This window comes from Callithrix jacchus, chromosome 12 (assembly GCF_049354715.1).
Source record: "Callithrix jacchus isolate 240 chromosome 12, calJac240_pri, whole genome shotgun sequence".
NCBI classification, from domain to species: domain Eukaryota; kingdom Metazoa; phylum Chordata; class Mammalia; order Primates; family Cebidae; genus Callithrix; species Callithrix jacchus.
Window position 1 is genome coordinate 99,601,936 of NC_133513.1, and position 12,149 is coordinate 99,614,084.

Genomic DNA, 12,149 nt, shown 5'->3' on the forward strand with positions numbered 1-12,149 from the left:
CCAAGGACACTCAATCAGTCACACTTCTGTTCAAAGGTCTCAATGGCTTCCCAGACCTTTGATGGCTTACTCACTAAAGTAGGCACAAATGGCTCACCCTGGCATGTTTTCACCCTCCACACCTCCATACCTCATGCTGAGGAAGAGTGAATGTTAAATATTCATTTCTTTAAAATAGTGGAATTGAAAACAACAACAATAATAATAAAATCTTATATGCAATCCAATAAGGAAAAAAGATAAAATCCAAGAGGGGGAGAGGTCAATGGCCAGCCTGCTTGGCCTTCCACTCGACCTAGCAGTGCCTCGTGAAATCTCAAGGAAACCAGAGAATGGTGCTGATAATAGCTACCTTTTGTCCTCACTTGTTCAGCATCCTCAAATCCCTTTAGACTTTCCTGCCTTGGTGCTTTGGTGCTTAGAATGACCTCTTGCATTTAATCCTATCCATCCTTTAAGGTTCTTCCTTATAACCTCCTACTCCACAAAACAATCCTGTATCATTTTGACAGCATATAACTCATCTCTGCTTTAAATTTTCTATACAACTTTAGGTGATAAGAGTAAAAATAAATATTACAGCTATGTTCCAGACACTATCCTAAGTGCATTACCTGAATTAACCGTCACACAATCCCACTAGTATAGATGCTATTACGATCTCTGAGACACACAGAAGTGAAATCTCTTTCCCAGAATTACACAGTGAGGAACAAAGCCAAGATTGAAACTAATGCTCTGACTGGGAAAACAAAATCCAAGTGCTTAAAGATGCTACATAGCCTCTCTCTATAAGAATTTATGCAGTTTACTCATTGACTGCCCCCCACTGCCTACTCCTCCCATCCCACAGTACCACTGCCTTTGTAACACCAAACTTCCCCACACCACAACCAGGTTGTAAGTTTTGTGAAGACAAAGACCATCTCCCACTGGTGTTTTTACTCCATAGAGCACCAGCATGGTACGCTGCAAAAATAAGTACTCAATAAATACTCTTACTTTATGTTATTATTAATACATCACAACAATATATATTTCTAAATGCTTGTGTTATAATCAAAAACTATTCTAAGTTACTTGTGTTATCATCTATTCTAAGTAACTTGTGTTTTCATTGAAAAACTCTCCATAAGCTTAGATGGAGAATCCCCCATCCTTACCACCACCTTTTACAGGTGAAGAGATAGAAGCTCAATGACATTAAGTAAATTGTAAGATCATGACCAATTCCAGGTTCAGTTCCTGGGTATGGCCCTGTACCACTCCTAAGTTCCTGCTATTTCTACTGCACTAGATTATCCAGAAACTTAAAGAAAGCAAATTTTTTGTAACATGAATATACTGAAAATAAAACTTTGCAGAAAGCCCCCACAGTGAAATGTATTTGTATGGTTAATGTTATTTTCAAGATTGCTGTTGAGATAAATGAAGCGTGCTTTCATGTGAGATGTATATATGTGGTTCACTGACAGTTTTTGCCAGACACTAAGTAGAAAGTGTCACTTTTATTTTTTTGAGACAGAGTTTCACTGGGTCATCCACGTTGCAATGCAGTGGCGCAATCTCAACTCATTGCAACCTCCGCCTCCTGGGTTCAAGTGATTCTCTTGCCTCAGCCACCCAAGTAGCTGAGTCTACAGGCATGCACCACTATGCCCAGCTAATTTGTGTACTTTTAGAAGAGACAGGGTTTCACAATGTTGGTCAGGCTGGTCTCGAACTCCTGACCTCAAGTCATCCACCTGCCTCGGTCTCCCAAAGTGCTGGGATTACAAGTGTGAGCCACCACGGCCAGCCAAAAGTGTCACCATTTTCTGTTGTCTAATCAATCCTCCATTAAGGCAGAAACACCAAGGAAGGGAACCTTCAAGATCTGATGACTGATTTCTGATTAGCATTGTTACCATCTGGCCTTTTTATGAGGAAGAAAGCACAGACTGGGATTCTCTTTACCAGAGCCACCAGCCAGAACCCAGGGACATGGACACTGACCTGCTGTTAAGTGAGCAGCATGGACCAGGACTTGGACCCCTGGCTTCAGCTCGAAGTGTACTGAGTTTTGGTTGAGCTTGTGGATCAGCAGTTCTGATATCTGAAAAAAGCAGCATAGTTAGTGCCACTGAACGCATCATACTGATTACAAACAAATATGCTTAGAAATATTTACCATATTCACCAAGACATCACAATTATTATATCTGCAAGTTATATAAATAAGGTTGATATGACTTTGATTTTTTAAATTCCAGAATATTCAGATACAATTATTTTTAGCATGACCTGTCTTTACGTGCTAATTGCTACAAAATAGGAGAAACTATTAATGAACGAAAACAATTATACTCTTAAAAATTATTCTGTATGATCTTAGAAAACTTATCCCTAGTATTTTGAGAGAACATTTGTTATGCATAAGGACTTAAAAGAAGTAGATATATACAATTTACACATTCTAAGATTCACATAAATTCATCTTACTTCCATTCTCTTTCCCAAACCATGTGATTTTCACAAAACATTTTATGAATATTTATTGTATGGTAAATAAAGGTCTGCTAATTCGGAATTGCAGCAAAGTAAAGCCATAACATAAGTAACAAATTAGCTAACCTTTATTTCATGCTTATATTATCTAAACTGCTTCTCAGGCTGACACATGTGTACTGGGCAGACCGATGGAATTCTCGACTATGAAATATTTAACCCCAACCATGGGACAAATAACTTCATTTGGATAGAAATAGTATAAGGTAAGGTTTTATTGATGAGGTAACATTTTGTTTAGATTAGAAAACCTAGCTCCATTAGCTGCTTCTTTTATAATTTCAAGGAATTTCTGAAAAGCTACAGTGATAATCATACTGCTATTATTTTTATCTGGTCTGCTAGCCCTATTTTTAATATTCAAATCATCAATTTAATATTTTACTTAACATGTTATGTTAGTCTAATTAGATGCTTTCTGACCGTCATTCTTCTAATTAAGTTCTTAACTTTTGTCTTTTTCTATTTGTCTAGTTTTACTTATTCCAGTGAGTTGCCAAAATGACACCTTTAATCCCTTTACTTGCTAAGTAGGTCCTGATGGCTTCATTTGGAAGCAGAAAGTCACCTGCAGAAGCCCCTGATTGGCAGCAGAACTGAACTGCCCCACAGATAAACTTCTCTCCTGAACAACAGGAACAGAGGATGACCGTCACTGCCCAGTCATTGAGCACCTGGGATCCTGTGCAAGCCCAGCCTTTCAAATGCTGTCATTTAGCAAACAATGCAGAAAAACAAGATGGTCATAAAACTACGTTGAAAACAAAACCGACTTTATTCTGTATATTAGGCTACTTCCTTTGTTGGGGGCTGGGAATCATCCAGAATGATCCAGGCTCACAGAAGTGGATTTCTGGTCAGGCGCGGTGGCTCACTTTGGGAGGCTGAGGCAGGTGGATCACTTGAGTTCAGGAGTTTGAGACCAGTGTGGGCAACATGGTGAAACTCTGTCTCTACTACAAATACAAAAAATTAGCCGGGCATGGTGGTGCACACCCGTACTCCAAGTTACTCAGGAGGCGGAGGCTGGAGAACACTTGAACCCAGGAGGCAGACGCTGCAGTGAGCCAAGATCACGCCACTGCACTCAAGACTGGGCAACAGAGTAAAACTCTGTCTCAAAAAAAAAAAAAAAAAAAACCCCACACAAAAAAAAGAAGTAGAAAAGTGTATTTCTAACCCAGACTGCATAGAATAGTTTTCCTCTGTGTTCTTATCTTCTGTTTATTTTTATTTTTTTTTTCGTTTTTGTGTGTTCTTGTCTTTTAATTGGCAGAATCTTTATAGGAATCAGACAGTGGAATTTGTTAGAGAGGTCTATCACAAAAGTTTTAGCTATGAAATAGACACACATACATGCACACAGACAGATACAGAATTGCATTAACTATTTGGATTTGTTTCAGTTTGCAACATTGTTTCATTGGCTCTATCTGTATCATTTACAAAATTTTAAGAAAGAAATTTAAATTTAAAAATTATCTGGTAACAGAAAGTATGTTTCATATATTTAACTTTCATCAAAGGACATACAACAAGGAACACACACTTTGTGGCAAAAATATGCATAAGAAACAAAACTAAATGAAATTTACACTGCATACAAGAATAATCTCAATTAGAATCATGTACTTTTCTACTGAAATGAGTATGAAACTGTTGACAGATTTTGACAATATTTTAAATGTTTTCCGTAATTCTTGAAGAAGTGTTTATCCCGTGTTTTTTCCAAAGATTACAAGTTGTTACTTATCTTCTAAGGTATATTACACATGCTGTGAAGACTATTTTTGTAAAGGTGATTATTTCTTACTATTCTTTCTAGTAGAGCACATCTTAGGTGTTAGTGTTGGCATCTTCCTGGAAAGGACCATGGAGCTTAAAGGAAATACCAAATCTTGTTCAGTTAATATTTGAAGAGTTGAGACTAGACTTTAGCTTTGTTTGACTTCTAATCCTAGGGTATCTCCATTAAAAATATTTTCCTTGAACAAGCTGACAGAGAGACAGCAGGACATAGCTGAAGAGAAGTCTAGCAGAGTAGGTTTACAAGATGGGAAAATACAGTATTTTTATTAATTATGCTGCCATTTCTCATTCATCTGTGAAACACCCAAGTTAAAACATCAGCCCCAGTGATCAATACGGGCTATAGGAGTAGCCATTTCCTAACACCATCCTCAGAGGGCCACATTCTGTTCACCAGTTATGTAACTGGTAATACCTGGGAGAGTCTTTAGCTATGGAAAGGAGCAGAATAAACTGCTTTCTACTGAAAGGTACAGCAACAGCCTAAATGAGAAGAGCAAACACTTGCCTGATACTCAAGTGAAATACTGTGTGATTTCTAGGAGAGAGACTGAACCTGCTAAGGCAAATTGAATTTATTTCCTTTTCTTTTTCTGTCTGGTGAAAAGCGTGTTGGCTTAACACATTTTCATTGATCCTGTATACACTCATCCCTCTTCTGCTGCTTTCCAGCACAGTCCATTTTCTATTCCACATCAGCTAAGCAAGCACGACAAAGAAACAACACATTATTCTTGGTATCTGTCTATGTTGTGGAATATGCCTATGATTCAAATGCAACAACCTACATTTCATGTAAACTACCACTTAAAAGGACAGTGGAGACTCAATTCGAATTTTAGAAAAGCTAACATCAAAAGGGTGTCTTGGGAGGGACCCACTACAGGGAAAACACCAATGTTCCTCATTGTCTTGTGCACAAAAGATGAAGACTGAATGCAGCACTCAGAATCAACTACATGTGGCTGTGGTCACGGCCTTGAATGAAGAAAGGCCATTTTTTTGCTTACACATCATATCCATTGCAGCTATGCAGTGCTGTTGGGCTCACTGTGGTCACACGGGGACATTGGCTGGTGGAGTGGCCATCTCAAACATTTCCATTTGCTACTTATAGCAGAAGAGGGAAAAGGAGCTAGCAAAATTCTACAATGTGCATTTGAATACTTTAGCTTGGAAGTAGCACATACCACTTCTGCTCCCAAAGTCCTGAGGCTCTGCCCCAGCAGAAGAGACTCGTGTCTACAGCCCCATCATGTACCCTGAAAGCAATGGGCTGGAAATATTTAGTCACCTAGTGATGGTTACCACACAAAAAAACACATTTAACACCCAAAGATTTTCTAATGAAACCAAGAGGGCAAAACACTGTCGGACGATCAGAATGAAAGTGGCAATTATTGAAACATGAAAAAGAAGTTCTAAGGACAGTAGTTTATAAATTCATAGAATATGTAACCCAAAGAAGTGGCACAAGGTAAACATACAGATTCAAATGGGCTTAGGCAAATTTATTAATGGCAAAGCTACACTGGACCAAAATACTAATATTTATTCTGAAGGTGGTAGGATGAATGCAAATCTTACTGAACATAAGAGCATTCTGGTGCCATGTTTAGAGAGTTGCCTGGGATGACCTGGGAGCAGATTCAGTTGGTCCATCCTGATACTATTGCACTATTAAAATCTCTTCAAGTAGCAGTTGAGGAATATTCCTTTAGGGTTAAACAGAGGAAGATCTTTCCCAATTCATACAATACAATTTTTGCACTGAATGGCAGGGAAGCAATGAAGCCAAATACTAAGTTTTAATCAACACTAGCTCACTCAACCTCATTCCTTCATAACATGCACACACACATACAACCACAAATTTAGCCTGATTAGTTGCCTTAGGGGTCTCGTGAATGATGGTGCATGAAGAAACAAATCAGCCATAAACATGTGTTTCCTTGCATTTCCCATCACCCACTTTAAGCTTTTCTCTGTCTCCTCGGTCTTGCCACACTGGTTCTGGTCCATCTCTTACCTGCTCCACTTTTGGTTATACTTCTCCTGCCTCAGTGACCTTCCTTGTAAACACCAGAGTATAATTCAATTTCCCATGTTAAGAAGATCTGGACTGATAAGCAAAATATGTGGATACACAAAAAACAGAGAGTATTAATTCCATTTCATAATAAATGTCTAATTTCTTAAAATGCTGTCACCCTGCTCCATGTTCACATCTGCCTTTCCTTCCTTCCTTGGTTCAGGTTCTGCAACTGCCAACTGTGTAGAGGAATAAAAACAGCCAAGGAGGGAATATATCTATACATTTTTGTGGTTGACATCTTTTCCACATCTTTTTGGTTTTGTTTCAGTGTTCTAATGTCCTTTAAGGATTCTGAAAGACAACACACATAGGCTCCTTATCTCTTCAGCACAGCATCACAAATAATTGCAATAGAGCATGGTGGTCTTCTCTCCCTCCAGGAGAGGCAGAAACAAATTTTCTCACCCCTGAGGACTCTGAGGGGAGCAAGGGAGTGGGATGCTTGAGGGGCAGGATTGGCTCCGCATCTGAGCAGCTGGCCTCAGGACAGCAGCATGAGCTACCCTTAATCAGGCCAGCTCAGGGCGAGAGAGCTTTTCTTCATTCACCAGAGATCCTCAGTAAAGACTGGTGGAACCCTCCCAGACAGAGGTCACTTGATTAACCCAGCCTGCCTCATCCTGATAACAGGGTCAAGTACTTCTCATTGTGAATAATTTTCAATTTATTTTACAGACAAGAGAACTTGATGCAAGACAGCACATCTGCTCCCCAGGAAGGCTTTCAGAGGAGGCTAAGGAAGAAGGGCTGAGAGTCCTTTGCTGGGGCCCTGCCCTCCATTCTTTAGGGCACATCTGTCTAGAAACCCAGTTCTTTCACTGCAGGAGTATCTGTACTGCATCTTTACAAGAAAGGGGCCAAGGCGTGAAATGAGGGGATAAGGATGACCCTTCTAAAGTCTCAGCTGAGATTTAGAGAACAGCTTTCAAAGGAGGGGGTTCATTTCTGTTGTTTGATTTTGCTTTGCCTTTGTCTTAAATGTCTGTATAATTTATGCGACAATGGACGTCAGTCGCATTTTCCTCCCAGCATTCCTTCTCCCTTCCCCACATTGTTCTTTGAGGAATCCATGTCCTTGTCTAGTCTTGGTCCATTTGGTTCAGGGAGGGCATAAAACATCTGAGTTGTCACTGACAGCACACTGTCGCCATGACTGCAGGGATTGGCTAAGAGATGCCCACTTTATACACAGTTAAGACCAGTGAAAACTGTGAACCTGCAGCTCTCACTGTTGCAATCAGATGAAGGTACTGTCTCTGGATGGGGTTGATACACTGGCTAAACAGTAGGTGGGGATGCCTGTGGCCATCTTTTCTTTCCTAAGTGTTGGCTGCATTCTCAGGCCAACTTCCCATATGGTAGCCAGGAAAACAGATGGAGAGACAGGAAGAGAGGAAAGTAATTTGGTGACCCTTTTGAGTGGTTCTGAATTTATCTATGCCTCAACTGTATCTCTGGACTTCTCAATTTAATAAATTCAGAAACTCACTTTTTTCCCCTTAAAGTTACATGACTGAGTCAGAGCAAAGAATTAAAGGAACCCTCCTGGACTGAAAACTATGGGTCCCCAGGAGATGCTCCTGTCTCACAGGGTCTAGACATGTGCCTTGGTTTAATAAGTTGATTTCATGAGCATTTTTTCATCGGGGTAATAATGTTCTCCACAACTAAGACACTAATTTCTGATGTGCTCTGTTTGGCATTTGTAAAGTCACTGTGTCTACTTTGGTTTGAGTCCTGGAATAGGCTGATACACTAGTAATTTCCTTAAACAAATTTACAGTCTCCAGCTTGGTACTTTACTTTCTTTTCATACTATAAATCTGCATAAGTTGCATGAGCTCATGCCATTCATGCACATTCTTTCCCTATTGTCCTTGTTTTTCCCATTTTGTTAATTGCCTTCATTAATCTTTCTTCCCTTACTCCCACCATCCTCTCTTCGAATACCTGCCCTTGGCTATCCCAGTCTATTTAATAGGCCTAACTGAACTTGGTTTTTTCATTTTCCACATCTCTTCTTTCCAAACAATAAGGATGAATGTAACCATTGTCTCTATACCATCAGTGAGCATTCACTCAAGGCCAAGTACTTTGCTGTATCATTTCTTTAATCCTCTTCAAAACCCCATGAGATAGGTGTGGACTTTGGCTCAATTATTCAACTTTTCTTTCCTCACTTTCCTAACGTATAAAATGGGCATAATAAATATCAGAGGGGAAACTAGAAACTGGTTGATATTTATGTAAGCCTGTGTTCTTTCTAAGCAGACAGACAGACGCCTCTACATGTGTGCCAATTCTAAGTCACACACCTTCAAGCAAGCTAGTTGGTTTCAGATCTCTGATGACCTGGTTCACCAATGACTGATACGGGCTGCCTCAAGGGCCATACTCAGCTCTCTGAGAATGCCTTTGCAGGAAACACCCAGAAGAGACAGAGAATGAAGGGAAACAAGAAGTCTAGACAAAGCAGATGGTCAAAGCAAGACACAGCCATACATAAGGTTAAGGAGTTTCACAGAACAGACCCTCTTCTTTCCAGTTTTCCCCTCACAGAATGATGCAGATAATACAATACTTTTAGAAGAAAAAATGGAAAGTGTGAGAAATAAAAGTGCATAGATGATATGGTAACTGGGAATAAAGGTGACTCTAATTCTGTACCCTCTTCCATACTTGAAAAGATCACAATCTGGATTTCATGAAAAACCAGTAAGATTTAGAGGAGGTACAACTGCAAATGTTCATATCTAAAAGCCTTGGATGGGGATCCAGTTCCCTCTAGGTTCTTGGCAGTGCTGTGATAAGAAATAATCTATTCTTTCTCCCACCAAAGTGCAGTGCAGATAATAATTTGTAGAGTATGATGGGGAGCTGAGGTGTGGAGTAAGGTTAGATGCAAATCTGAGGGGTTACCTGCTGCCCACCCTTCAACTCCTCTTCATTGGGAAATGGGGTTCAACAGGGCTTTCCAAGAGAGCTCTGCTCTTCATTACTTGCACACAGAGAAAATTATACAGGTGAGCCTTCCGCAAGTGAGAAATTGGCAGCTGAAAAGAGGGTGTATGCTAGAAGGTGGGCCATGCCGTAATTTCAGGGTTCTTGTTAATAAGACTGTTATAGAAGATTACCAAGTCATCCTGGTAGACTAGAGATCATGGGGCTAGATTATGGGTTTATTCAAAGTAAACAGAAAATCTCCAAGTACTGGAAGGGATATAGCCAATATTTACTCAGTGGCTCAGAGAAATCTTACTGTTAATCTATTTACCTTAAAACTGAGCAATCGAAATCATTTGGTTTCTAAAAGGGCAACTAGACTAAGACTGATCATTTTAACTGAATGAATGAAGAAGAATAACAACATAATAATCTCCACTACAGACATGGGAGAAGTTTTTAAAGTTAAATGGAGGAAAGGGAATAAAAAAGAAGACTAAATGGGTCAGGAGAAAAAGAGAAACACACAGAGAGATACATATACACACACACACACACACACACACACACACAGGGACACTCACTCTTGCTCTCTCTCTCACACACACACATACACAGGGACTCTCTCTCTCTCTCTCTCGTGCACACGCGTGAATGTTCCAGAAGTTAGTGGAGATGAGAAGGAAGTGAACCCCACATGGGCAGTAGAGGTGCTCTGGAGCCAATGTTACTCATTACAAACACAAATTAGATCATAACAGGATGAGTTATTTGTATAAAACGTGTACCTTTAAAAAAAGATATGCATGTCATGTCATTTGATTCTCATGGCACTGTTGTAACAAGAAAGATATTGTTCAGCAAGTTGCTTTTTTTTTCCCATGTGATATCATGGACAATTTTTCTCTGTCAGCATACAGAGATTAACCTAATGCATTGTAAACTCCACTGAGTATGCCATACTGTAAATAATTTAGCCATTCCCTGTGATATGGTTTGGTTATGTTCCCACCCAAATCTCATCTTGAACTGTAACACCCATAACCCCCACTTGTCATGGGAAGGATCTAGTGAGAGGTAATGGAATCATGGGGGCAGTTACCTCCATGTTGTTCTCGTGATAGTTCTCATGAGATCTGATGGCTTTACAAGGGGCTTTGTTCACTTCACTCTACACTTCTCCTTACTGCCACCATGTGATGAAGGATGTTTTTGCTTCCCTTCCACCATGATTGTAAGTTTCCTGAGGCCTCCCCAGCCATGCTGAACTGTAAGCCAATTAAACCTCTTTCCTTTACAAATTACCCAGTGTTGAGTATGTCTTTATTAGCAGTGTAAGAACAGACTGAGACACCTACCATGAATGCTCTTGCATGTGTCTCTGGTGAAGCTGTAGTTAGGATCACCAGTTTATGGGTGAGAAATGGAGGCTCAGGAAGTTGAAGACTCCACAAACGGTTGGTGCCCTCACTCAGACTAGCAATGGTATAGCTTTGACTGCAGAGAGAAGCTGAAAACATCTCCTGAGGACTCACCTGCTCCAAGTCGTCAGCTGACCTTTTGTTTTCTCCCGCTGGATCCTGGTAGGGCAGGACAAAGAGTTCAGCAGTCGTGGGTAAGCCGGGGAGCACCGCCACCAGGATGTGCTGGCCTGGAACCCCTGTGGCCTGAGGGACAGACACAGGGGCTCACATAAGTGCTGCAGAGAAGAACACTGAAAAGGGACCAAGTATTTGGTGGGGGGGATCAGGGGTAGGCAGAAGACATGGAAGGGGCTTGAAAGCAGAGGTCTGGCAGCAGGTATGTGAGAGGCAGTGCTGGGCTATAGGTGCAGGCTCCAGAGTCAGGTTGTCTGCGATTTAATCCCAGATTCAACACCATGAGACCTTAAGCTCATTGCTTGTGTTCTCTATGCCTATATTCCTTTAAATAGAAGACAGGACAGTCATAGTACGTGCCTTGTTCATAGGAGATTTTGAGGATTCAATGAGTTACACCTGAAGTATTTACAATAGAGCCTGGGATTGAAATGTTAGCTCTTCCTCCTAGAGGGCATCTCCAAGTGGGGAACCATGCCAGTGAGGAAGCCCTTCACTTTATCATCTGCCCCTCATGCCTTAGCCCTTTCTAACCTAACTCTTCCTTCATCATCCCTCTGGAGTCACTCTTTAAACAGACCCATCACATCCTAACCACCTAACCTAATAGGACATCCCCATATCATAATTCTCAGGAGGTCCCTGTTGACATCTCTGCAGCATCAGACCTCATGACCAGCCCTGTTTTCTAAAGCACTCTGAGCCTTCCACTTGGCCACACTGAAGCTTCAAGTGTGTGGACTTCTTGTTTATCCTAGCTCACTCTTCTCTCTCTAGAGCTTATACCCCAGGTTTTACCCTGAATCCTCTCTCTAGATGCTTCCAGAATCAATAGCTATAATCCCAGCTTCTCTCTTCAACAGTCCAATTCAGATCATGTTCCCTTGTCCAAAACGCTTGCAAGAATTCCCATTGCTAACAGGATTAAGGACATATTCAAGCTCTTCACCAATATGATCCCATGCTTCCTTTCCAAACTACCCACAATGCTTATGCTTTTGCCAAATGGGATGATATACAGTTTCTTAATATTTCAGCCTGTTCCCACAAATGTTTCTATGCCCACCAGAATGTCTTTTCCCTGCTTTTGCTATTTAAAGCTTATTTATTTTGTTATTTCCCAAGTAGGTGATTATTTGTTTTTGAACTCCACTGTG

The 12,149-nt window shown here is 40.6% G+C and overlaps 1 protein-coding gene across 6 annotated transcripts in view; it reads right to left on the bottom strand.

Annotated features, from left to right (window-relative positions):
• SORCS1 (sortilin related VPS10 domain containing receptor 1) overlaps positions 1–12,149 on the bottom strand; it is a 613,910-nt gene that overhangs the window by 25,105 nt on the left and 576,656 nt on the right. For all 6 annotated transcript variants that reach the window (XM_035269025.3, XM_035269024.3, XM_035269023.3 and 3 more), the window contains exons 23-24: positions 10,930–11,061; positions 1,996–2,095 (exon numbers count right to left, since the gene is read on the bottom strand). In XM_035269025.3, the coding sequence (XP_035124916.3) occupies positions 1,996–2,095; positions 10,930–11,061 (232 nt within the window). The remainder of the gene's footprint in view (positions 1–1,995; positions 2,096–10,929; positions 11,062–12,149) is intronic.